This window comes from Magnolia sinica, chromosome 10 (genome assembly GCF_029962835.1).
Source record: "Magnolia sinica isolate HGM2019 chromosome 10, MsV1, whole genome shotgun sequence".
Lineage (NCBI taxonomy): Eukaryota > Viridiplantae > Streptophyta > Magnoliopsida > Magnoliales > Magnoliaceae > Magnolia > Magnolia sinica.
Window position 1 is genome coordinate 12,928,006 of NC_080582.1, and position 26,788 is coordinate 12,954,793.

General features: G+C 35.7%; 1 protein-coding gene across 1 annotated transcript in view; it reads right to left on the reverse strand.

The window, feature by feature from the left end:
- Positions 1 to 1,102: 1,102 nt before the first annotated feature.
- The window catches only part of LOC131258007 (F-box/FBD/LRR-repeat protein At1g13570-like), a 31,816-nt gene continuing 6,130 nt past the window's right edge, over positions 1,103 to 26,788 (reverse strand). Inside the window, exons 2-5 of the mRNA XM_058259031.1 lie at positions 4,165 to 5,000; positions 3,116 to 3,271; positions 1,437 to 1,735; positions 1,103 to 1,329 (exon numbers count right to left, since the gene is read on the reverse strand). Coding sequence (XP_058115014.1) covers positions 1,317 to 1,329; positions 1,437 to 1,735; positions 3,116 to 3,271; positions 4,165 to 4,998 — 1,302 coding nt within the window. The 5' untranslated portion in view covers positions 4,999 to 5,000 and the 3' untranslated portion in view covers positions 1,103 to 1,316. The remainder of the gene's footprint in view (positions 1,330 to 1,436; positions 1,736 to 3,115; positions 3,272 to 4,164; positions 5,001 to 26,788) is intronic.

Sequence of the window (26,788 nt, forward strand, 5' to 3'; positions counted from 1 at the left end):
GCACTTAAATTATGTAATATACTTACACGAGTTTGAATTTAATTACTAAATCAACTTTAATATCCCTAATTATTGTATGAATGTGATGTTTGACACAATGATTGTAATAAGACCGTTGAAATATATACTTTTGTTGAAATGATGAAATTCCAAGCCTCAGATGGGCCATAAGCATAGGATTACAGCCAAGTGACTAACCAATGATTTTTAACCGTTGAGTTATATGGACAATATTTGGACTCCTTATATTATTCTATAGAAGTAATTTTTGTGATTCAGTTGATAATATAATTGTTTTGGGATATCATCTATGGGCCACATGCACTATAGATTAGCAGCCTAGTGAAACATATGGTACACATGCGACTCTCCTCTATTAAAAATGAGCAAAGAAAAAAAACATTAGAGAAAAAAAAGATGAAGATGATTGGAAATCAATGGGAATGCAAAATTCACCAAAGGTAAGAATTTGAAATCCCATGGATTTGGAATACCCTCTAATCCCCTACCAAACAACCTTTAGATTTGGAATCCCATTAAATCCCCCCAAATCTGTCGTGCCAAATGACCCCTTAGGTGGACCACAACATGGGGAACAATGGGGATTGAATGCTTACCAATGAAAACTTTATGAGGGCCACGGAAATTTTAGATGAAGTTGATATTTGTGTTTTCCCTTCTTTGAGGGCCCAAAAGTTTGTGATCAAGCTAATATTTGTGTTTACCCTTCATCCAGTTCTATGTAACCTTATCAAAAGGTTAGATAGCAAATAAAAATTACAGTGAGCCCAAAGAAGTTTTTAACGGTGGATTGTTTAATCAACACTATTTTCTTGGGTTGTGGTCCACCTGAGATTTGGATTTGCATCATTTTTGGGCTTATACCCTAAAATGGTCTAAAAAAATGCATGGATGGAATGGATAAGACACATACATCATGCTGGGGCTTATAGAGCTTTGACACCAGCTAGTTGGCCATTGTTGAGCTCACTAGCCAATTAACCTCATCCTTACCACACTTTATCTTCTAAAAAAGTAGAAACCAAGATAAGCTATTTGAGTTACAAGTATTAAGCAGCTTATGTAAAATAACTTGCAATCTCTTTAGAAGGAAGGTGCTTATTGTCTAAATAAGCCCACAATGAAGGGTCCACAACTTCTCCAAAATATTAAAACATGCATCATCCAACCAAAAACAAAAAGAAGACGAAGAAAGAAGTTTGAAGAAGTGACTCGCAGGATATGTGCTAACACGGCAAACGTGTGCCATATGCAAGCCACTCATTAGGAGGGGCCACTGTGTCCGGCTGGTCCACTCATCTGTCAGTCCTGAAACGTTCACATTGGGTTGCATCTATCAGATGGCCACAACGAAATTGCATGCGTGCACCCCATTGGTTCTAAAAAACAAGTAAAAAGAGAAATATACTAACTACCTTCCATCGCGAGGCCCAAAGAAGTTGATCCTGGCGTATGGTGAAGCTCTTCGAAATCCCAACAAATCTCTGCAAATCCTCAATTGCGTATGAGCTTCCGTTGCCAAATTCTTAATATTCATCTTCTCAAGCACCGGTGCAATCGCGAGTACAAGCTCTACAAAACGCAGTTCGTTTTTGCTGCCAATGATGTTTGTTATAGTCACAATCCGGAGGTTTGCGAATAGGCCGTCGAAACCTTCTTGCACTTCCCAAAAGCTCTCATGGGGTATACTAGTAGTATTGACTGCTGGGTAGGCCTTGAAATGTCCACCACATCACAAACGAGTCTGTTAGACCAAGCAGACACACTCAAATAGTGATTGCCATGGATAGAGCTGTACACGAGTTGAACCAAGTTGAGCTTGGCTCAGCTCAGCTCGGCTCAGCCAGCAAGATACCTCAGCTCGGGCCAAGTTCGAGCCAAGCTTGAGCTCAATCTTTTGAGTCGAGTTCAAATTCAAGTTTAGGTTTTATAGTTTTTAATATATATATAAAATTTATTTAAATATATAAATATATACAAAATATTTATACTAAGTGAACTCGATCCTCTGAACCGTTCATGTGAAGCAGCACCTCGTGAAACCCCCCAGGCCCAAGTTTTACTTTGACCTAAGACTTTGATGGGCCATGGAAAATGAAAACATTTTCCTCCCTTGATTTTCATTTCTTTTTGCTATGGCCCACCATAATTTTAGATCGGGGTGAAAATTTGTTCCATGAGGTTTCATGGGATTCCGCATCACATGGACCGTTCAGATTAGACACCCATGGCACGTGTGCAAAGGTGCGCACGTGCATAGGTGCGCAGGGGAGCATGACACACTCTCTCTCTCTCTCTCTCTATATATATATATATTATATATATATATAAAATTTATTTACAAAATATTTATACTAAGTGAACTCGATCCGAGTCGAATCGAGTCAAATTCCAAGCCGAGTTGAATTTGGCCTAGCTTGGACTCAGCTCGGAATTTTTTCGAGCTTAAAAAATCAGCTCGACTCGGCTCCAACCTAGTTTCAAGTCGAGTTGAGTCAAGCTTTTCCGAGTTGAGTCGAGCAAGTTAACCGAGCTAATTCAGTTCGCATACAGCTCTAGTCATGGGTATGTAGAATGCAAGAAGGCTGTCAATGAGGTCTGGCTCCAATGGATATCTCAGATCTTGCAAATGTGCATGTGCAAAGTACGGACATGTGCCACTAATTGCCCACAAACTGCCTTGGCATTTCTCATCACATTCATTCATATTTCAAACCATAGTGAAAAGAGGTGAGCCGTCTATCAGATGTGGTATTGGGCAGGGCCTGTGCCGAACACAATCCAACCCATCTATCAGATGCATACCTCAAGTTGCTGCAAGAGCCCAAAGCTCAGATGGGCCATAGATATGGGAACAAGGTAGAGATGCACACCCTTTATTTTCGCTGGGCCCCCACCTGAGTTGTGAAGAAGTCTGATTTTTTGCCTGACAATTCATCCAGTCCACATCATGAAGGGTTGCAAAGACTTATATTATATACTCACAAAACAGTGGCCCCGAATGCAAATCAACGGCGGATGTCCACTCTAACTTGTTCCCTGTGTTGTTGGTTGATGTCCCTATGAAAAATAGTTGAAAAATAAAGAAACTCACGTAGATTTCGAGTTCATGCAAGTTAGGAGAGCTTCTAAATAAGCAAAAAGCCACTAATAAATCATCCAGATTTTCGAAATTTATGCTCAACGACATATTCTTCAGACAATTATACGGAGTTGGAAGCCTCTCTGCTACATCACCTGCAGCTAAAAACTACAATCCAATTCACAAAAGAAGAAAGAAAAAAAGGTTAGTTTGCAAACACTCATTTGTGATGAAAATTGAGATCAGCTTTTTAAAACCAGGGCTGAACCAGATGGGACTGCACCTGGCCACGAAAACCATAGTTCTAAAACTCAGCAACTCTGACTCGGAACTCACTGTTTTTTTTTTTTTCAGGATAAAAAGGAGAAAGGGCTGAGTGTGGGGTTCAAACCCAACCTGCCTTAAAAAGGACACAGACTCTACCTACAAGCCAAGCATTTCATCTTATGACCATTTATGTTAATCTTTATATCAATCGAGTAAAGGGAAGAGCTTATTGATGCACACAAATCTAATATGGAGAGCTAAGATCATGATTACAGCTGAATACCTATTCAGTGAGATCCCCTACCCAAACAGAACCTAAAAAAATATGTAAGCACTGTTTGGCACACATCTCTTAAGAATGCCTATTCAGTAGTTCCAAAAATAAGTAGCTTTCATGGGGAAAATTAGCTTATGCTTGATGCAAAACTAGTTCAGAATTGCGTTTTTGAAATCAAGATTTTTTTTTTTCGAAAACCTGTTTCTTGAGAGGCCCACAAAATGATAAACAATAGGCTAAGATGCGGCCACAAGGAGGGCCCCACATGGAGAGTTACTGGGCCAAACTAGGCTCCAACAACATCACAACTGTCTGCAACTGTTTATTTCCTTGAGAATAATAGGAATATATAGAAAAGGTTACGGATCTATAGAGATCTCAATAGATATACATGCATCTAAGTAGCTATCTATAGTAAGTATTCTATACTCTAACATCTCTCTTAAACTCAAGGTGTTCTAAAAAGAGTAATTTGAGTTTTAAAAGGAATAATATATTCAAAAGCCATTTTATTTACCTGTAGAAGAAAACCATTGAGAGTGAGCCGCTTAACACCATGTAGACATCCAAGAACCTTGATCAGATTGGACTCCTTGCTTTTCTTGTAACGGTATGGTAAGCTCATATGAACGCATGCAATTGCTACAAGCGGCACATTTTCGAAATAGAGATATTTTAATCTACAACGGATATTCAAGTACAGGAGCTTGGGGCCTTGAATTTTAAGACAAGTGGGACCGTCGAAGTCCCAAAGTGTCAACTCCTCAAGAAAAGGGAATTTGGAAATCAAATCTTCAAATGAGTTGTCAATGGTAACGTCTCGAAGATGAAGGGTCTTGAGACAATGTAAGCCGACCAACTTGCTAGGTGGTTTGAAGATACAATAAGATATCTGCAGATGAATAAGGCTTTTGCAGCGGAATAGACAAGAAGGCAACTTATAGCGCCCAGCCAGCTCGCTCTGCAGAAGATCGAGCGTGAATCTCTTCATGCCATTATCCGATAGGAGAAGTATCCATCGATCGATGGCGGGGCAGTTTTTTAGGTAATTCTGGCACTTGAACTCCTGAATTGGGCCTCTATGTACTAAGAGAACTTGATCAACAGCATTCACGATCTTAAGCTCATTGCAGCCTGGTGGGAAACTTCGCTGGTCAAATGAAAGTCGTGGGATTTTGACCCACTTGTATCTCCAATCACAAGATAAGATGCTCGTCCTCACTGCATCTCTCAAAGGCAAGCACATGAGGATGATATCAATGACATTTGGTGGGAGGTAGGTGATCATATCCAAGTTTTGAAATTGGACTTGGTCAATCTCCATCTCGTGGTGAGGATTTGATGCTTCCATGCCTGTCCCACAATCAAGAAAATTTATTAAAAAAAAACCACCAATATAGGGAACAATAGATATGATAATTTCTATAGAGGTTTGTTAGTATATATCCTGACATGCATTTCCTATAATGGTAGACTTATAATAGCTAGAGTTGGGCAAGGGACTACTCGATTCGGCCGACTTGACTCGTTCGACTCGTTTAGCCTGACTCAACCCGAATTGAGAGGGTAAGTCAATCTGAACCGAGTAGAATTTGTCCAATCCGAACTCAAACCGAGTCGAGTTCGGGTCACCCAGTAACTTGACTCGACACTGACTCAACTCGATCCAAAACTTGACTCATACATACAAAAAAAATATCCAGAATTGACATTTTACATCTGAGATGCCATGTAGCTGATGGAGAGGCTGCAATTCCGGCATGTTAGGTTTTGAGCTGTGATTTCAGCCTGTAGATACCCGCTGCACCCGAGCTGACTCGACCCGACTCTGTACCTGTGACTGGTTGGACTCGGTCTGAGTTAGTCGAGGCCAGACCCAGACTCGAATCAGGTCAAGCATGCTGGACTCGCTACGGAGTTGGGTCAAGTTCGGGTCAGGTATATTTCAAAACTGGGTCAAGTCGAGTCAGCCCGAACCCAGGTCCAACGCGACTCCATGCCCAGCTCTAAATGTAGCAAATCTTACTTCTACATGTACCATGCTAGTTTGCAGGCGACATATGGAGGAAAACATGAATGAGATCCACCCCATCCATCAGGTGCACCGCTTCATGTTCACTCTAGAGCTTAGATACAAGGCCAACCAAAGCATATTTGCGCCACATCGACAGGGAACAATGTAAAATCATGGCTAAAACCTCTAAATTCATATGTAGCGGCCCACTTGAGTTTTGGAATTACTGGAACTTGGAGTCCCCTCATCCCATTGGTGTGTGTCAGAAAATACACTACCGTGTGGTATATATTTCTTTCCCATCAGTTGCCCATGGTGTGGGCCACCTACTTTTTGGAATACCTGATTTTTTGGGCGCAAGACCAAGCATGGGGGGGCAAACCTGATGTACGGGATGATCTAATGCACAAAGTGTTTCTTCCCCCTACATTAACATAAGTCAGACGAGTTTGAGACTTTTATATTAAAATTTACTAATTTACTATTTAAGGGTTTAGATACTTAGGCTATGTGTATAATTAGAGCTGTAAAAGAACTAAGATTGGTTAACTCACTTGACTTGACTGGAAAAAGCTTGACTCAACTCAACTCGAAACTAGGTTCGAGCCAAGTTCCAGCTAAACCAAGTTTGACTCGACTCAGCTTGAAACTTGACTAGAACTTGACTCGGTTTGAATCGATTCGACTCAAATTGGGTTCACTTAATATAAATATTTTGTAAATATTTATATATTTAAATAAATTATTATATATATATATATATATATATATATTAAAAACCCTAAAATTGAAACTCGAACTCAACTCGTAGGTTCGAACTCAAACTCGACTCGAAAGATTGAGCTCGCACTCCGCTTTAGCTTGCCCGAGTTGCTGGTTGAGATGCGCTGAGCTGGCCAATCAAGCTTGAAAATCGAGCGAAGCCAAGCTGGGCCAAGCTCGACTCAGTTCGACTCATATATATATGTGTGTGTGTGTGCGCGCGCGCGCATAAAAAACTCTTTTTTTTGCCCTCTCCTTTGTCTAATGCTGGCCACCCATTGAGTCGTCCTCTATCCATTCTACATCACCATCTAAGTCTGCTTTCATATACCAATCTTGTAAGCAGTTGTATTTTGGTTTTTTATATGAAAATTTGTGTTTGAAGTTGAATTTACTAGTATAATTTGATTTGTTATTTGTTGTATATTTTACAAATCTTTTTAGATTAGATCTATCCCTCATTTCATATTTAGTTTTAAGTTAAAAGAGGTTCGAGGCTTCCTTGTTGTAATACCCTCTATTCGTTAGCCAGTTGTGCGCAAGGCTGTTTAAGGGAATTCTATTATTGACAAGCCACTCTTTTAATTAAAAGTTAAAATATGGAATCAGGAAGAAAATCTCTTTCAGAAAGGTCTGCCAAATATACACAACTAGACAGATCTAATAGTTCTGCTTCTATTAGTCAAAATACTATTACCCCTTCCAAAAGTTTAAAATTCAAAACAACCAGGTGGTTTTCTACCCAAAGTAATTTTGGCTCAGAATCTGCAAAAACAAGGAAAACAATAGAATCTACTAGCATTGGCAAGACAGCCTTTGCTGATACGATGTCTATTAAAAATCTTGAAGAAATTCGATACTCAGATATCGAACAATCACTCCAAAATTGAAATTTACCACAAGTTCCTACAAATGAGATATATATTGAAGGGTCTTTCCAAAATGATGAGTCACTTGAATCAGACTTCATTATCAAAATTGTAGAACAAACAATTCCTATATCTCACCAAAATGAAGATTTGTCTTTACTCTCTGTTAGAGAAATAATCCAAAATTCTTCCAAATACAATTACCTTCATTTAGGGTTTGTTCAAGTTACTGTAAAACCATTAACTCGATTGGATTTACAGACCTCTTGCTTGGTGACTTTAAGAGATAAAAGACACCTTGCCTTTAATGATTCTTTAATTGAAATGGTTGAAGCAACCTTTACTGATGGACCTGCATATTTTATATGCATCCCAAATTATGCTGTCTCTTTAACAGATAAGCATTTATCAAGATTCCTAAGATTAGGAATCTATACCCAAGGATTCAATATGCTACCAGGAAGTGAAAATATTACGATAACATATCGTATATATTATAAATTAATGAAAACAAATGCTCTAGGGACAGCCTATGAAGACATGGTTAAAGGTTTAACTACTCTTTTTATGGCAAATCTTAACCACAATATTGTGGTTCCCAAAAGAATCATATGGGATGAAATCAATATTGCTAAATGGCATATTGAAGATGCCCATGAAAAACTTTCAAAAGAAACTACTGAACCAGATATTATACAAATGAATAATGATGGTTCTGTCGATATTCACTTTTCCAAATATTCTAAAGAACCTTGTACTTCTTCCCAACATACTTCTTTTCCAAAACAAACTTCTATCCCAAAAACTATCCCTACTCATGTTTTTAGTCCTCGATACCAAGAGGATGAATATAATCCTACGGAAAGTGATTTTATACTAAGGGTAAATGTCATTTCCTCTGAATCCAACTTTCCAAAATCATTTGCTATAGATACTGAATATCTAAAGCAAGACATTCAAAGACATCTTTTAACTAAATGGTATTTTAAAAATATACCTGAATTAGTTAAAAAGGATCTTAAAGAAAAATGGTATCTTCACATGGAAGCAGTGAAAGAAACTATTCCTTTCTTTACATGGTTTAAACTAAATAATGAAAATATTCCAAATACCTCAAAGGAAATTCTTATGCTTCAAAATCTCACACGAAAATGGGAATCTCAAGCAGGGAATCAAATAAACCAAACCTTTCCTCCATTCCAACCAATTAAAATATCTGGTACTATTGCATCTCCCATAAAAATAGGAGAAAAGTTTCACGCAGATAAACTAGTTACTCCAAAAGATCTAGCTCCAATAGTTGAACAAAACAACTATACTAATACGTTTCTTCATACTCTTGGAGAACAAATGAATTTGAAGAAAATACCATTCTCTCTAGCATCTTCTTCATCATCTTCTTCATATCCGATAGAGCAAAGGAAGACTTCTGCTTTCTTTTTGCCCCAAGAAGCTGCCAAGCCAGCATTTCCAAATCCAAATTCACGATCAGATTTTATATCTGAATTAGCCAAAGAACTTGAGAAAGCAAAAAATCCTTCTGTCAATGTTCTTTCTCAAGAATTTCAAGAATCCTCTGAAATAAACAATCCACTCCAAAATATTCAACTGGATTCTACATCTGAATCTGAAAATGAAAAAAGCGATTCAGAATCTGATTCTTTTACAGATTTCAAAATTGAATAAGTAAAAAATCAATTTATCGAAGCAAGAAATCTTCCCCAAATTCAAAGTATTGTTAAACCTACGAAACAATATTACCAAAGGCCTACTCCTGTTGATCTTCAGATCGAAGAACAACAAACATTCTCTAGACTCCATTTCGATGGAAACCATCTTTATGAATGGAATCTAGATGGTATGACTGAATACCAAATTCTTCAACTCTGCAACCAAATGCTAATTTACCAAAATGCATGCTTAATATACCATCATACAATTGCCAATATCGCTAGTGCTATTACGTACGGCTTTACTGGCCAATTATATGGATGGTGGAATTCCTTTCTTTCTCAAAATCAAAGAGATGAGATTCTTTCTGCAGTAAAAATGGATGCCCAAGGAAATCCAATCCTTGATGATAAAGGAAATCCAATTGATGACCAAGTCATTAGTCTCCTTGTCAATATCATCCAACATTTTGTAGGATCTACAGATGATGTTTCTGAGAAAAACAAGGAACAATTAATGAATCTTAGGTGTAAAACCCTAACTGATTTCCGTTGGTATAAAGATGTTTTTCTCTCCAAATTATACAAAATTACTTCCTGTAATAATGTTATATGGAAAGAAAAATTTATCTTAGGTCTTCTTCCTTTGTTCTCAGAAAAGGTAAAAGCCAAACTAAAAGACTTAAATTTCGGTATACTAAATTATAACCGGTACACTTTTGGTGAATTAATTCAAACAATTTACCAAGTCGGTTTGGGAATTTGTACCGAAATGAAACTCCAAAAGCAATTAAAGAGAGAACAATCTAATGGCCGAAAAGAATTAGGTATGTTTTGTTACCAATTCGGTTATGATCCCATCGTTTCTCCCTCTACTCGAAAACATTTTAAATCCAAAGTCAATTATCCTCCTAAACACATTAAGAGAAGAAACAGGGATAATTTTCCAAAAACCTTCTCAAAACCAAAACCCAAGTATTCAAAACAAAGAAGAAATCTTTCTTCTTCCAAATGCTATAAATGTGGCCTTCCTGGTCATTATGCCAATAAATGCTTTTAGAATATTCCAAAGCATCGCGTCAGGGAAATTGCGGCTGATCTCCCCTCTGATTCTCCTGAAAAAGATGAGAATCAGCTATGTAAATGCAAATTCTTTGAAGAAGACTTGAATTATTCTTCTTCTAATTCTTCTAAACTAGAAGTCATGGTTATCACTGCCAAAGATCAACTGATTCTTGAACTTATTAATCAAGTCCAAGACCCTAATGAAAAACAAAATATATTAAACAAGCCCTTGATCAAGCTTTAACAACATAACTAAAAAAAGAAACTTCTAGAGACAAATCAATGCCTTTCTAAAAAATTGTGGCCAATACATCTATGCATGATGTATATCAGCGCCTTCAAAACCATCGTAACATTTTCCTCACTTAGATTAATTTGCAAGATCTTTATAAGGAAGTAAATATCCTTAAAAAAGAAGTTTCTACTCTCAAAAAGCAAGTAGAAATCTTGCAATCTCTTTCTCCTGATGAAGAACTTAATGGTCAAATTGAAAATTATATTAATCCAAATATTGTTAATTCCTTGATAATTTGTCAATTCCTTGATAATTTATGAATTCCAAAAATGGTATACTTCTATTACCATCACAAATCTAAATTTCAAAAAAGAAGTCATTGCCTTAATAGATACAGGGGCAGATGTAAATTGTCTTAGAGAAGGATTAATTCCTACTCAATACTGTGAAAAGACAAATTACACAATCTATACTGCTAATAGCCAAGAATCTCATATTGAATATAAATTACCAAATGTTCATATTTGTAAAAATGGAGTGTGTATTCCACTCACTTTCATTATTGTCAAAAACCTCCAACAAGATGCCATTCTTGGTACTCCTTTCATTCTGAAAATACAACCCTTTACTACCACCAGTAAATGAATCCAAACAAAAATAAATTCAATAGATTTATTCTTTGAATTCATTAAACCACCTCAACATGGTTTAATATCTGAAGTTGTTAATTGTGACCCAGATTCATTTCTTAAGAAATGAAATTTCCCATCTTCAAATTCAAAAACAACTTTTACATCCAAATTTCCAAAACCAATTATCAAAATTCCAAAAAACATTATAACATCTTTGTTCTGATGTCCCAAATGCCTTTTGGCATCTAAAAACTCATTTAGTTACTCTACCATATATAGAGAACTTTAATGAAATTCACATTCCTACAAAAGCTTACCCTTCCCAAATGGATGCACGGCTTGTTAAACTCTATGATGAAGAAATCAATTCTCTTCTCCAAAAAAGTCTCATAACTCTCTCAAAATTCCAATGGAGTTGTGCCGCTTTTTATGTTCAAAAAGCTCCTGAGATTGAAAGAGGTGCTCCTAGGCTTGTTATAAATTATAAACCTTTGAATGAAGTTTTAAAAACAATCAGATATCCAATTCCAAATAAAAAAGACTTATTAAATAGGTTGCATAAAGCCAATCTGTTTTCCAAATTCGATCTCAAGTCAGGATTTTGACAAATCCAAATTCATCCTAGAGATAGATATAAAACAACATTTACTGTTCCCTTCGGACATTTCGAATGGACTGTAATGCCTTTTGGTCTAAAAAATGTTCCTTCTGAATTCCAAAAAATTATGAATGATATCTTTCATCCTTATAAAGATTTTATTCTCTCATATATAGATGACTTACTCATCTATTCCCAAAATATAAATCAACATTGGAAACACTTAGAAATCTTTAAATCTGTTATAGAAAGAAATGGTCTTGTTCTTTCTTTAAGAAAGATTAAGCTCTTTCAAACAGAGATTCAATTTCTAGGATTCAAAATCTCAAAAAATACAATCAGACCAATCCAAAGAGTCATTGATTTTGCAGATAAATTTCCTGACAAAATTACTGATAAAAAACAACTCCAAAGATTTCTTGGATGTTTAAATTATATATCTGAATTTTATAAAGATTTAGCCAAAGACCTCTTTTACAAAATCTTTTAACCAAAAAACCAAAAACTATTTGGTCAGAAGACCATACAACTGCTCTCAAAAATATCAAATTGAAAGTCAGACATCTTCCTTGTCTCAATCTCTCAAACCCCGATTTTTTAAAAATCATCCAAACTGATGCTTCAGACATTGGTTATGGCGGTATTCTTTTACAAAAAGATCCAAAAGACAAAGAACAACTTGTTTGTTTTACCTCTGGTACTTGGAATCCAACTCAACAAAATTATTCTACTATTAAAAAGGAAATTTTGTCAATTGTTTCTTGTATCCAAAAATTCCAAAGCGACATTTTAAACCAAAAATTTCTTCTTCGCATAGATTGCCAAGCTGCCAAAGAAGTTTTGAAAAAGGATGTGAAAAACCTAGCTTCAAAACAAATATTTGCAAGATGGCAAGCTATTTTATCAATTTTTGATTTTGATATTGAGTTTATCCCGGGAAAAAAGAATTCTTTGCCTGATTTTTTATCTCGCGAATTTTTACAGGGAAAACTGAATCGAGATCTACCCCATACATAAAAAAATGCCACAAAAATCCAAAAACAAGGGAAAAGAAATAATGGAACTCGAAATCAAGAATTCCTTCTTTCCTCTTCTCCAGACTCCTCTCCAGATCGGAGAACAGAAAAAGCCTTTAATCCAAATTGTCCCAAAAGATCCATTCCAAACGATCCAAACTCCTCCAAAAACAACATTCGTACCAAAAACCCAAAATCCAGAAGAATACAAACCAAAAGGAAAACATAGGGTATTAACCCTAGATCCCGAATTCTCCAAACTCCCAGAAGAACTTCTCATTCCAAAACTCTTCCTTCCAAATAATCATTTTCATCCAAGACAACCAAATTTCTCCAGAAACTTCTATGAAGCTATTCTGATCTAAACAAAAAGTGCAATTTTTGAGCATCGCACTAACCAAAACCAAAAAGAAATTTCATTTTCCAAAATGAAAATTATCAACATCATTCTCCAAAAAGAATGGGGACATTCTCTTTCCCAATACCAAAATATCCATAGTCCTGACGGAAAATATCATTCCTTTTCATATTGGGATTATATGATAGCATGAAAATATGCTCTTCTATTCCAAAATTCTGAAAATAGCCATTCATGGTTTTTAAACTTTTCAAAACCATATACCAAATCTATTCCATCATGGTTTTATACTCAATGGTGGATTTTATTTGGTGGCCATTCAAACATCCTGCCCGATAATTTGTTTTCTCATTTCTCAAATCTTGAGAAAGCTCAAAAACCTGAATACCCAGACTATTTTCTGATGCAATACTATGCCAAACATGGGATTCCATGGATTCTTCGATGGAAGTATGAGGTTTTACCGTCTAAATATCAAAATGCCAAAGTATTATTCTAATCCACGTACATCAAGTGGTGGAATAAATTTGATTGCTCCATTGTTCTAGAAGCAACAAAGAAGCAGTCTTCTTCCAAAAAATTACCAAAATCTTTTAAAGAAGCTATCATAGCCTCTCCACCTGATGAAACAACTAAATTGAAGCAAGAGCTGATTGCACTAAAAGCTGCATTCATTGCTTTCCAAGATCAAGTGTCCAGCCGTCAAGGATCAACTTATGTGGAATCTGAAGAATCTTCAACGGCTGCTCCTGATATTGATCTTCATCCCGATGACCAAGAAGTGTTCTTCTGAAATCTTTAGAAATTCAAGATGAGATTTCTTTCAAATGCAATCCAAAAAGAAGCCAAATACATAATTGAAGCCAAATGCACACACCGACAGTCGAAGCCGAAGCCAAGCTGTTTCCGCTACCTGCCAAAAGACACGACATCAAAAAACTCCAAAAAGTCTACTGTAGCGAATCTACTGTAGAGGCACGCCAAATCACTGTAGCACTTTTACTATTCACTTTCCCGAATAGTAAAACCATACAGTGCCAAATCCAGTTACTGTGCGCCCACAGTTTTTTTCCCCCTGTTTTGTAAATCCACTTTGTAATAGTTCCGTTCTGAACTCTATATAAGAAGTGTTGCTTTCCTGTTGTAAGCAGGAATTCAAATAGCGAATTCAATGTTTAGTCAAAGAGAGTGCTTGAATAGCAAGCAACTGTGAGCTTTCTGAATTTTCTCTTCTCTGTTTTTCTTTCTTTCATTTTTGTATTACTGTGTGACACTGCTGGCAAGAGGATCGTGGCAAAAGTAACACAAATTTTTATATAAAAAACCAAAATACAACTGCTTACAAGATTGGCTTTGATACCACTTTTGTCAGGATCTTCTTGCCCGCAGTATCACACAGTAGTACAAAAACGAAAGACAAAAACAGAGAAGAGAAAATTCAGAAAGCTCACAGTTGCTTGCTATTCAAGCACTCACTTGGACTAAACATTGAATTCGCTATTCGAATTCCTACTTACAACAAGAAAGCTAAACTCCTTATATAGAGTTCTGAACGGAACTATTACAAATTGGATTTACAAAACGGGGGTAAGAAACTGTGGTTATTTGTTGTATATTTTACAAATCTTTTTTGACTAGATCTATCCCTCATTTCATATTTAGCTTCAAGTTAAAAGAGGTTCGAGGCTTCCTTGTCGTAATACCCTCTAGCCGTTAGCCAGTTGTGCACAAGGCTGTTTAAGGGAATTCTATTATTGACAAGCCACTCTTTTAATTAAAAGTTAAATTATGGAATCCGGAAGAAAATCTCTTTTAGAAAGGTCTGCCAAATATACACAACTAGACAGATCTAATAGTTCTGCTTCTATTAGCCAAAATATTATTACCCCTTCCAAAAGTTTAAAATCCAAAATAACCAGGTGGTTTTCTACCCAAAGTAATTTTGACTCAGAATCTGCAAAAACAAGCAAAACAATAGAATCTACTAGTATTGGCAAGACAGCCTTTGCTGATACGATGTCTATTAAAAATTTTGAAGAAATTCGATACTCAGATATCGAACAATCACTCCAAAATTGGAATTTTCCACAAGTTCCTACAAATGAGATATATATTGAAGGGTCTTTCCAAAATGATGAGTCACTTGAATCAGACTTCATCATCAAAACTGTAGAATAAACAATTCCTATATCTCACCAAAATGAAGATTTGTCTTTACTCTCTGTCAGAGAAATAATTCAAAAGTCTTCCAAATACAATTACCTTCATTTAGGGTTTGTTCAAGTTGCCGTAAAACCATTAACTCGATTGGGTTTACAGACCTCTTGCTTGGTGACTTTAAGAGATAAAAGACACATTGCCTTTAATGATTCCTTAATTGGAATGGTTGAAGCAACCCTACTGATAGACCTGCATATTTTATATGCATCCCAAATTATGCTGTCTCTTTAACAGATAAGCATTTATCAAGATTCCTAAGATTAGGAATCTATACCCAAGGATTCAATATGCTACCAGGAAGTGAAAATATTACGATAATATATCGTATATATTATAAATTAATGAAAACAAATGCTCCAGGGACAGCCTATGAAGACAAGGTTAAAGGTTTAACCACTCTTTTTATGGCAAATCTTAACCACAATATTATGGTTCCCAAAAGAATCAAATGGGATGAAATCAATATTGCTAAATGGTATATTGAAGATGCCCATGAAAAACTTTCAAAAGAAACTACTGAACCAGACATTATACAAATGAATAACATTATACAAATGAATAATGATGGTTCTGTCGATATTCTCTTTTCCAAATATTCTAAAGAACCTCGTACTTCTTCTCAACATACTTTTCCAAAATAAAATTCTATCCCAAAAACTATCCCTACTCATGTTTTTAGTCCTCGATACCAAGAGGATGAATATAATCCTACGGAAAGTGATTTTATACCAAGGGTAAATGTCATTTCCTCTGAATCTAACTTCCCAAAATCATTTGCTATAGATACTGAATATCTAAAGCAAGACTTCCAAAGACATCCTTTAACTAAATGGTATTTTAAAAATATACCTGAATTAGTTAAAAAAGATCTTAAAGAAAAATGATATCTTCACATGGAAAGAGTGAAAGAAACTATTCCTTTCTTTACATGGTTTAAACTAAATAATGAAAATATTCTAAATACCTCAAAGGAAATTCTTATGCTTCAAAATCTCACACGAAAATGGGAATCTCAAGTAGGGAATCAAATAAACCAAACATTTCCTCCATTCCAACCAATTAAAATATCTGGTACTATTGCATCTCCCATAAAAATAGGAGAAAAGTTTCCTGCAGATAGACCAGTTACTCCAAAAGATCTAGCTCCAATAGTTGAACAAAACAACTATACTAATACGTTTCTTCATACTCTTAGCGAACAAATGAATTTGAAGAAAATACCATTCTCTCCAGCATCTTCTTCATCATCTTCTTCATATCCGATAGAGCAAAGGAAGACTTCTGCTTTCTTTTTGCCCCAAGAAGCTGCCAAGCCAGTATTTCCACATCTAAATTCACGATCAGATTTTATATCTGAATTAGCCAAAGAACTTGAGAAAGCAAAAAATCCTTCTGTCAATGTTCTTTCTCAAGAATTTCAAGAATCCTCTGAAATAAACAATCCACTCCAAAATATTCAACTGGATTCTACCTCTGAATCTGAAAATGAAAAAAGCGATTCAGAATCTGATTCTTTTACAGATTCTGAAATTGAACTAGTAAAAAATCAATTTATCGAAGCAAGAAATCTTTCCCAAATTCAAAGTATTGTTAAACCTACGAAACAATATTACCAAAGGCCTACTCCTGTTGATCTTCAGATCGAAGAACAACAAACATTCTCTAGACTCCATTTCGATGGAAACCATCTTTATGAATGAAATCTAGATGGTATGACTGAATACCAAATTCTTCAACTCTGCAACCAAATGCTAATTTACCAAAATGCATGCTTAATATACCATCATACAATTGCCAATATCGCTAGTGCTATTACGTAAGGCTTTACTGGCCACTTATATGGATGGTGGAATTCCTTTCTTTCTCAAAATCAAAGAGATGAGATTCTTTCTGCAGTAAAAATGGATGCCTAGGGAAATCCAATCCTTGATGATAAAGGAAATCCAATTGATGACCAAGTCATTAGCCTCCTTGTCAATATCATCCAACATTTTGTAGGATCTACAGATGATGTTTCTGAGAAAATCAAGGAACAATTAATGAATCTTAGGTGTAAAACCCTAACTGATTTCCGTTGGTATAAAGATATTTTTCTCTCCAAATTATACAAAATTACTTCCTGTAATGATGTTATATGGAAAGAAAAATTTATCTTAGGTCTTCCTCCTTTGTTCTCAGAAAAGGTAAAAGCCAAACTAAAAGACTTAAATTTCGGTATACTAAATTATAACCGGTACACTTTTGGTGAATTAATTCAAACAATTTGCCAAGTTGGTTTGGGAATTTGTATCGAAATGAAACTCCAAAAGCAATTAAAGAAAGAACAATCTAATGACCGAAAAGAATTAGGTACGTTTTGTTACCAATTCGGTTATGATCCCATCGTTTCTCCCTCTACTCGAAAACATTTTAAATCCAAAGTCAATTATCCTCCTAAACACATTAAGAGAAGAAACAGGTATAATTTTCCAAAAACCTTCTCAAAACCAAAACCCAAGTATTCAAAACAAAGAAGAAATCCTTCTTCTTCCAAATGCTATAAATGTGGCCTTCCTGGTCATTATGCCAATAAATGCTTTAAGAATATTCCAAAGCGTCGCGTCAGGGAAATTGCTGCTGATCTCCCCTCTAATTCTCCTGAAAAAGATGAGAATCAGCTATGTAAATGCAAATTCTCTAAAGCGAATTATTCTTCTTCTAATTCTTCTAAACTAAAAGTCATAGTTATTACTGCCAAAGATCAATTGATTCTTGAACTTATTAATCAAGTCCAAGACCCTGATGAAAAAACAAATATATTAAACAAGCCATTGATCAAGCTTTAACAACATAAGTAAATAAAGAAACTTCTAGAGACAAATCAACGCCTTTCCAAAAACTTGTGGCCAATACATCTATGCATGATGTATATCAGCGCCTTCAAAACCATCGTAACATTTTCCTCACTCAGATTAATTTGCAAGATCTTTATAAGGAAGTAAATATCCTTAAAAAAGAAGTTTCTACTCTCAAAAAGCAAGTAGAAATCTTGCAATCTCTTTCTTCTGATGAAGAACTTAATGGTCAAATTGAAAATTATATTAATCCAAATATTGTCAATTCCTTGACAATTAATCAATTCCAAAAATGGTATACTTCTATTACCATCACAAATCTAAATTTCAAAAAAAAAGTCATTGCCTTAATAGATACAGGGGCAGATGTAAATTGTCTTAGAGAAGGATTAATTCCTACTCAATACTGTGGAAAGACAAATTACACAATCTATACTGCTAATAGCCAAGAATCTCATATTGAATATAAATTACCAAATATTCATATTTGCAAAAATGGAGTGTGTATTCCACTCACTTTCATTATTGTCAAAAACCTTCAACAAGATGCCATTCTTGGTACTCCTTTCATTCTGAAAATACAACCCTTTACTACCACCAGTAAAGGAATCCAAACAAAAATAAATTCAATAGATTTATTCTTTGAATTCATTAAACCACCTCAACATGGTTTAATATCTGAAGTTGTTAATTGTGACCTAGATTCATTTCTTAAGAAATGAAATTTCCCATCTTCAAATTCAAAAATAACTTTTACATCCAAATTTCCAAAACTAATTATCAAAATTCCAAAAAACATTAGAACATCTTTGTTTTGATGTCTCAAATGCCTTTTGGCATCGAAAAACTCATTTAGTTACTCTACCATATATAGAGAACTTTAATGAAATTCACATTCCTACAAAAGCTCGCCCTTCCCAAATGGATGCACGGCTTCTTAAACTCTGTGATGAAGAAATCAATTCTCTTCTCCAAAAAGGTCTCATAACTCCCTCAAAATTCCAATGGAGTTGTGCCGCTTTTTATGTTGAAAAAGCTTACTAGACCCCAATTCTTACCTGAATTTATGGACATGATACTATTTAATGCACCGGTTTAATCGTGTTTGTGATGCAAGGTGTATTTACGAGCATGAACTGAAAAAGGGTGCTAAAAGCATGAATTTAATGCTCTAAAATCACCAAAGCAAGGGACGGACTCTAGGGGACCAAGATCGACAGATTTACATGCTAGAGATCCGAGAAAATTGAGAAACTGAAGCTCAAGTGGCTTGAAAGTCAGCCATAATGCAAGATCACAAGGTTCTCATCATATGTTTGGCTCGAGACTTCATATACATGGCTCGAGGACCAAGAACTAACCGTACACGTCAAATTTCAGCCATTGGATCCTCGTGAAAGTGGCTGAACTAACAGATCAGTCCATAAAATCCTGATTTAGGGCCCACCCGCTATCTAGATACGCTTTAGCCCCCACGGCTCAAATGAAATGGGGAACAAGATGGATGGTGTGGATTTCTCATAATCATTGTACAGTGTACATAGTACACTTTTTGCACTAAGAGTGCATGGCAACAGGGACGTCTCTTCTTCAAAACAAACAGAACTCTGTTTCTGGTATGAAACAGAGCCTGCGGATGATCTCAGTGGGCCATCATCATGGTCCAAATGCTCAATCTGAGCCGTCCATCATGCAGAGGGGTTCGATTTACCCAAACCCATGTTGATATTATATACCCATGCACCCATACATGCTGGTTTCAACGGTCACAAACGGACAGCCCTGCATTGATTGCAGCGTGATTACCACCTTTGGCCGCATCCATAACATTCCAAAGCCGGACACATCTAGCTGAAATTTTGTTGTAAAGACAATTGACGCAGTGGATTTCGAAGATACCAAGTACGTGGACCCCACCAACTCTCATCAGAGCCTTCCGTTTCGGTCTCTGCTGCGAAAGCTTGAACAGGGACTTGCGGCCGATCTCTTTGGGCCAACACCGTGCATCAACGGTCAGATCTGAACCGTTTATGAGACTCAAACCGCTCCTCTCACTTAGGCCTAGGTGGATAGATTTCAAAATGCATCGGAGATCGGTTTTTGATCGTCCGAACGGAAGATAGACGGAGGAACTGTTTCAATTGATGGGCTGCACTAAACTTGAGAAAAAATACTCCTTCTCGACTGAAATTTCGAGAGGAATTCTATGGATGGGTCGGATTTCTCGTCTGACATCAATCCTAGGCCCACCGACTTCAACAGCGTAAGATTTACGCATTACGCACGGCCAGACGCAAACGACTTTCGTGGGCCATTGTGTGATCGTATTGATGGTCGGATCCATGATCTGGACCGTACACATGTTACAACAGGTGACCATAACCCTAGCCAAGATATCAGAATCAAGAGATAAATTGATTTCGCACCGGAATTCTTCTCCAGAAGGTGAGTAGTTTCGCATGGCTCTTTCGCACATTACTGGGCTGCGTAAGGGAACTTTCGCACGAAGTTCTTGGACTCGAGCCGACCTACAGCAGAGTATAAGAGGAGAAGCACGTGAGGAGGCCAGGGATCGGAGGGAAGAAAGGAGAAAGGGCAGGGATCGAAGGCTTGGGGCTGGACGTCTGCATAGAGAGTTTGTTTTTATTTTTTTTAAGTTTTAATTTTTTTATTATTTTTATTTATTTATTAGTTGAGAGATCAAGCCCAACCATGTTGGGCTAAACCTCTTAGCTAGGGCTAAGAGGTGAAGCTTGTAGCGTGATGGGAGAACTTGTTGCTTGTGCCTTTTGTTTAGATTGAAGGGGTTTTTGATTTAATTTTATTATGGGAATATTTTTAGTTTTTAATGGCCTGTTGTGACTGAAATTACAATGGGTTTGCAATGGCTTTGAGTATTTTTTTTTTCCTTATTTTGATTATGACGTTAGGAAGCCCTGTTGTTCGCCATCGTCTCCTGGGCATGGTCGGATGTCGGTACCCTTCTTGACCTTCATAATCATCTGATTGGTTGGTAATTAGTTTAATTCTGTTGTTGACTTTGTCTCCTGGGCATGGTTTGGTGATGGAATCCATTCTAATTCATATACCTTTCACCTCTTGAAAACTATATCAAAGGAAGTCTAATTAATTTCTATGATTTCTGAAGCAGGCATAAGATCTCCCTGATCCCTACAAGTGGATCCTCTGAATCCCTAGTTTTTCTTCCTCTAAATTCCTTAAGTTTTACATTAATCTCTCACCATTATTCATCAATTTATATTTGATTTAGATTGCATCTTAGGCTAGTTCTATTTCTAGTTAGTTTCAGGAAACGTACAAGTTTCAGTCCCTGTGGATTCGACCTCGGTCTTACCGAGTTTATTACTACATCACAACCCTATACTTGGGAGTGAACATTGTGCCGCTTTTTATGTTGAAAAAGCTCCTGAGATTGAAAGAGGTGCTCCTAGGCTTATTATAAATTATAAACCTTTGAATCAAGTTTTAAAAACAATCAGATATCCAATTCCAAATAAAAAAGACTTATTAAATAGGTTGCATAAAGCCAATCTGTTTTTCAAATTCGATCTCAAGTCAGGATTTTGACAAATCCAAATTCATCCTAGAGATAGATATAAAACAACATTTACTGTTCCCTTCGGACATTTCGAATGGATTGTAATGCCTTTTGGTCTAAAAAATGTTCCTTCTAAATTCCAAAAAATTATGAATGATATCTTTCATCCTTATAAAGATTTTATTCTCTCATACATAGATGACTTACTCATCTATTCCCAAAATATAAATCAACATTGGAAACACTTAGAAATCTTTAAATCTGTTATAGAAAGAAATGGTCTTGTTCTTTCTTTAAGAAAGATTAAGCTCTTTCAAACAGAGATTCAATTTCTAGGATTCAAAATCTCAAAAAATACAATCAGACCAATCCAAAGAGTCATTGATTTTGCAGATAAATTTCCTGACAAAATTACTGACAAAAAATAACTCCAAAGATTTCTTTGATGTTTAAATTATATATCTGAATTTTATAAAAATTTAGCCAAAGACAGAGCTCTTTTACAAAATCTTTTAACCAAAAAATCAAAAACTATTTGGTCAGAAGACCATACAAATGCTCTCAAAAATATCAAATTGAAAGTCAGACATCTTCCTTATCTCAATCTTTCAAACCCTGATTTTTCAAAAATCATCCAGACTGATGCTTCAGACATCGGTTATGGCGGTATTCTTTTACAAAAAGATCATAGAATAAGGGATTGATCTATTCCAAAAAGATTTATACAACAAATAACAAATTAGACTATTAAAAAGGAAATTTTGTCAATGGTTTCTTGTATCCAAAAATTCCAAAGCGACATTTTAAACCAAAAATTTATTCTTCGCGTAGATTGCCAAGCTGCCAAAGAAGTTTTGAAAAAGGATGTGAAAAACCTAGCTTCAAAACAAATATTTGCAAGATGGCAAGCTATTTTATCAATTTTTGATTTTGATATTGAGTTTATCCCGGGAAAAAATAATTTTTTGCCTGATTTTTTATCTCGCAAATTTTTACAGGGAAAACTGAATCGAGATCTACCCCATACATAAAAAAATGACACAAAAATCCAAAAACAAGGGAAAAGAAATAATGAAACTCGAAATCAAGAATTCCTTCATTCCTCTTCTCTAGACTCCTCTCTAAATCGGAGAACAGAAAAAACCTTCAATCCAAATTGTCCCAAAAGATCCATTCAAAGCGATCCAAACTCTTCCAAAAACAGCGTTCGTACCAAATACCCAAAATCCAGAAGAATACAAACCAAAAGGACAACATAGGGTATTAACCCTAGATCCTGAATTCTCCAAACTCCCTGAAGAACTTCTCATTCCAAAACTCTTCCTTCCAAATAATTATTTTCATCCAAGACAACCAAATTTCTCCAGAAACTTCTATGAAGCTATTCTGATCCAAACAAAAAGTGCAATTTTTGAGCATCGCACTAACCAAAACCAAAAAGAAATTTCATTTTTCAAAATGAAAATCATCAACATCATTCTCCAAAAAGAATGGGGACATTCTCTTTCCCAATACCAAAATATCCATAGTCCTGATGGAAAATCTCATTCCTTTTCATATTGGGATTATATGGTAGCATGGAAATATGCTCTTCTATTCCAAAATGCTGAAAATAGTCATTCATGGTTTTTAAACTTTTCAAGACCATATACTAAATCTATTCCATCATGGTTTTATACTCAATGGTGGATTTTATTTGGTGGTCATTCAAACATCCTGCCAGATAATTTGTTTTCTCATTTTTCAAATCTAGAGAAAGCTCAAAAACCTGAATACCCAGACAATTTTCTGATGTAATACTATGCCAAACATGGGATTCCATGGATTCTTCGATGGAAGTATGAGGTTTTACCTTCTGAATATCAAAATGCCAAAGTATTATTCCAATCCACGTACGTCAAGTGGTAGAATAAATTTGATTGCTCCATTGTTCTAGAAGCAACAAAGAAGCAGTCTTTTTCCAAAAAATTGCCAAAATCTTTCAAGGAAGCTATCATAGCCTCCCCACCTGATGAAACAGCCAAATTGAAACAAGAGCCGATTGCACTAAAAGCTGCATTCATTGCTTTCCAAGATCAAGTGTCCAGCCGTCAAGGATCAACTTATGTGGAATCTGAAGAATCTTCAACGGCTGCTCCCGATATTGATCTTCATCCAGATGACCAAGAAGTGTTCTTCTGAAATCTTTAAGAAATCCAAGATGTGATTTCTTTCACATTCAAGCCAAAATGAAGCCAAATACATAATTGAAGCCAAATGCAAGCACCGACAGTCGAAGCCGAAGCCAAGCTGTCTCCGCTACCTGCCAAAAGACATGACATCAAAAAACTCCAAAAAGTCTACTGTAGCGAATCTACTGTAGAGGCACGCCAAATCACTGTAGCACTTTTACTATTCACTTTTCAGAATAGTAAAACCATACAGTGCCAAATCCAGTTACTGTTTACAAAACAGGGGGTAAGAAACTGTGGGCGCACAGTAACTGGATTTGACACTGTATGATTTTACTATTCTGGAAAGTGAATAGTAAAAGTGCTATAGTGATTTGGTGTGCCTCTACAGTAGATTCGCTACAGTAGCCTTTTTGGAGTTTTTTGATGTCGTGTCTTTTGGCAGGTAGCGGAGACAGCTTGGCTTTGACTTCGACTGTCGGTGCGTGCATTTAGCTTCAATTATGTATTTGGCTTCTTTTTGGATTGCATTTGAAAGAAATCTCATCTTGAATTTCTAAAGATTTCAGAAGAACACTTCTTGGTCATCGGGATGAAGATCAATATCAGGAGCAGCCGTTGAAGATTCTTCAGATTCCACATAAATTGATCCTTGACGGCTGGACACTTGATCTTGAAAAGCAATGAATGCAGCTTTTAGTGCAATCAGCTCTTGCTTCAATTTAGTTGTTTCATCAGGTGGAGAGGCTATGATAGCTTCTTTGAAAGATTTTGGTAATTTTTTGGAAGAAGGCTGCTTCTTTGTTGCTTCTAGAACAATGGAGCAATCAAATTTATTCCACCACTTGACGTACGTGGATTGGAATAATACTTTGGCATTTTGATATTCAGACGGTAAAACCTCATACTTCCATCGAAGAATCCATAAAATCCCATGTTTGGCATAGTATTGCATCAGAAAATAGTCTGGGTATTCAGGTTTTTGAGCTTTCTCAAGATTTGAGAAATGAGAAAATAAATTATCGGGCAGGATGTTTGAATGGCCACCAAATAAAATTCACCATTGAGTATAAAACCATGATGGAATAGATTTGGTATATGGTCTTGAAAAGTTTAAAAACCATGAATGACTATTTTCAGAATTTTGGAATAGAAGAGCATATTTCCATGCTATCATATAATCCCAATATGAAAAGGAATGAGATTTTCTGTCAGGACCATGGATATTTTGGTATTGGGAAAGAGAATGTCCCTATTCTTTTTGGAGAATGATGTTGATGATTTTCATTTTGGAAAATGAAATTTCTTTTTGGTTTTGGTTAGTGCGATGCTCAAAACTTGCACTTTTGGTTTGGATCAGAATAGCTTCATAGAAATTTCTGGAGAAATTTGGTTGTCTTGGATAAAAATAATTATTTGGAAGGAAGAGTTTTGGAATGAGAAGTTCTTCTGGGAGTTTGGAGAATTTGGGATCTAGGGTTAATACCCTATGTTTCCTTTTGGTTTGTATTCTTTTAGATTTTGGGTATTTGGTACGAATGCTGTTTTTGTAGGAGTTTGGATCATTTGGAATGGATCTTTTGGGACAATTTGGATTGAAGGCTTTTTCTGTTCTCCGATCTGGAGAGGAGTCTAGAGAAGAGGAAAGAAGGAATTCTTGATTTCGAGTTCCATTATTTCTTTTCCCTTGTTTTTGGATTTTTGTGACATTTTTTGATGTATGGGGTAGATCTCGATTCAGTTTTCCCTGTAAAAATTCGCGAGATAAAAAATCAGGCAAAGAATTCTTTTTTCCCGGGATAAACTCAATATCAAAATCAAAAATTGATAAAATAGCTTGCTATCTTGCAAATATTTGTTTTGAAGCTAGGTTTTTCACATCCTTTTTTCAAAACTTCTTTGGCAGCTTGGCAATCTACGCGAAGAAGAAATTTTTGGTTTAAAATGTCGCTTTGGAATTTTTGGATACAAGAAACCATTGACAAAATTTCTTTTTTAATAGTAGAATAATTTTGTTGAGTTGGATTCTAAGTACCAGAGGTAAAACAAACAAGTTGTTCTTTGTCTTTTGGATCTTTTTGTAAAAGAATACCGCCATAACCAATGTCTGAAGCATCAGTTTGGATGATTTTTGGAAAATCAGGGTTTGAAAGATTGAGACAAGGAAGATGTCTGACTTTCAATTTGATATTTTTGAGAGCAGTTGTATGGTCTTCTGACCAAATAGTTTTTGGTTTTTTGGTTAAAAGATTTTGTAAAAGAGCTCTGTCTTTGGCTAAATCTTTATAAAATTCAGATATATAATTTAAACATCCAAGAAATCTTTGGAGTTGTTTTTTGTCAGTAATTTTGTCAGGAAATTTATCTGCAAAATCAATGACCCTCTGGATTGGTCTGATTGTATTTTTTGAGATTTTGAATCCTAGAAATTGAATCTCTGTTTGAAAGAGCTTAATCTTTCTTAAAGAAAGAACAAGACCATTTCTTTCTATAACAGATTTAAAGATTTCTAAGTGTTTCCAATGTTGATTTATATTTTGGGAATAGATGAGTAAGTCATCTATGTATGAGAGAATAAAATCTTTATAAGGATGAAAGATATCATTCATAATTTTTTGGAATTCAGAAGGAGCATTTTTTAGACCAAAAGACATTATAGTCCATTCAAAATGTCCGAAGGGAACAGTAAATGCTGTTTTATATCTATTTCTAGGATGAATTTGGATTTGCCAAAATCCTGACTTGAGATCGAATTTGGAAAACAGATTGGCTTTATGCAACCTATTTAATAAGTCTTTTTTATTTGGAATTGGATATCTGATTGTTTTTAAAACTTGATTCAAAGGTTTATAATTTATAACAAGCCTAGGAGCACCTCTTTCAATCTCAGGAGCTTTTTCAATATAAAAAGCGGCACAACTCCATTGGGATTTTGAGGGAGTTATGAGACTTTTTTGGAGAAGAGAATTGATTTCTTCATCACAGAGTTTAAGAAGCCGTGCATCCATTTGGGAAGGGCGAGCTTTTGTAGGAATGTGAATTTCATTAAAGTTCTCTATATATGGTAGAGTAACTAAATGAGTTTTTCGATGCCAAAAGGCATTTGGGACATCAGAACAAAGATGGTCTAATGTTTTT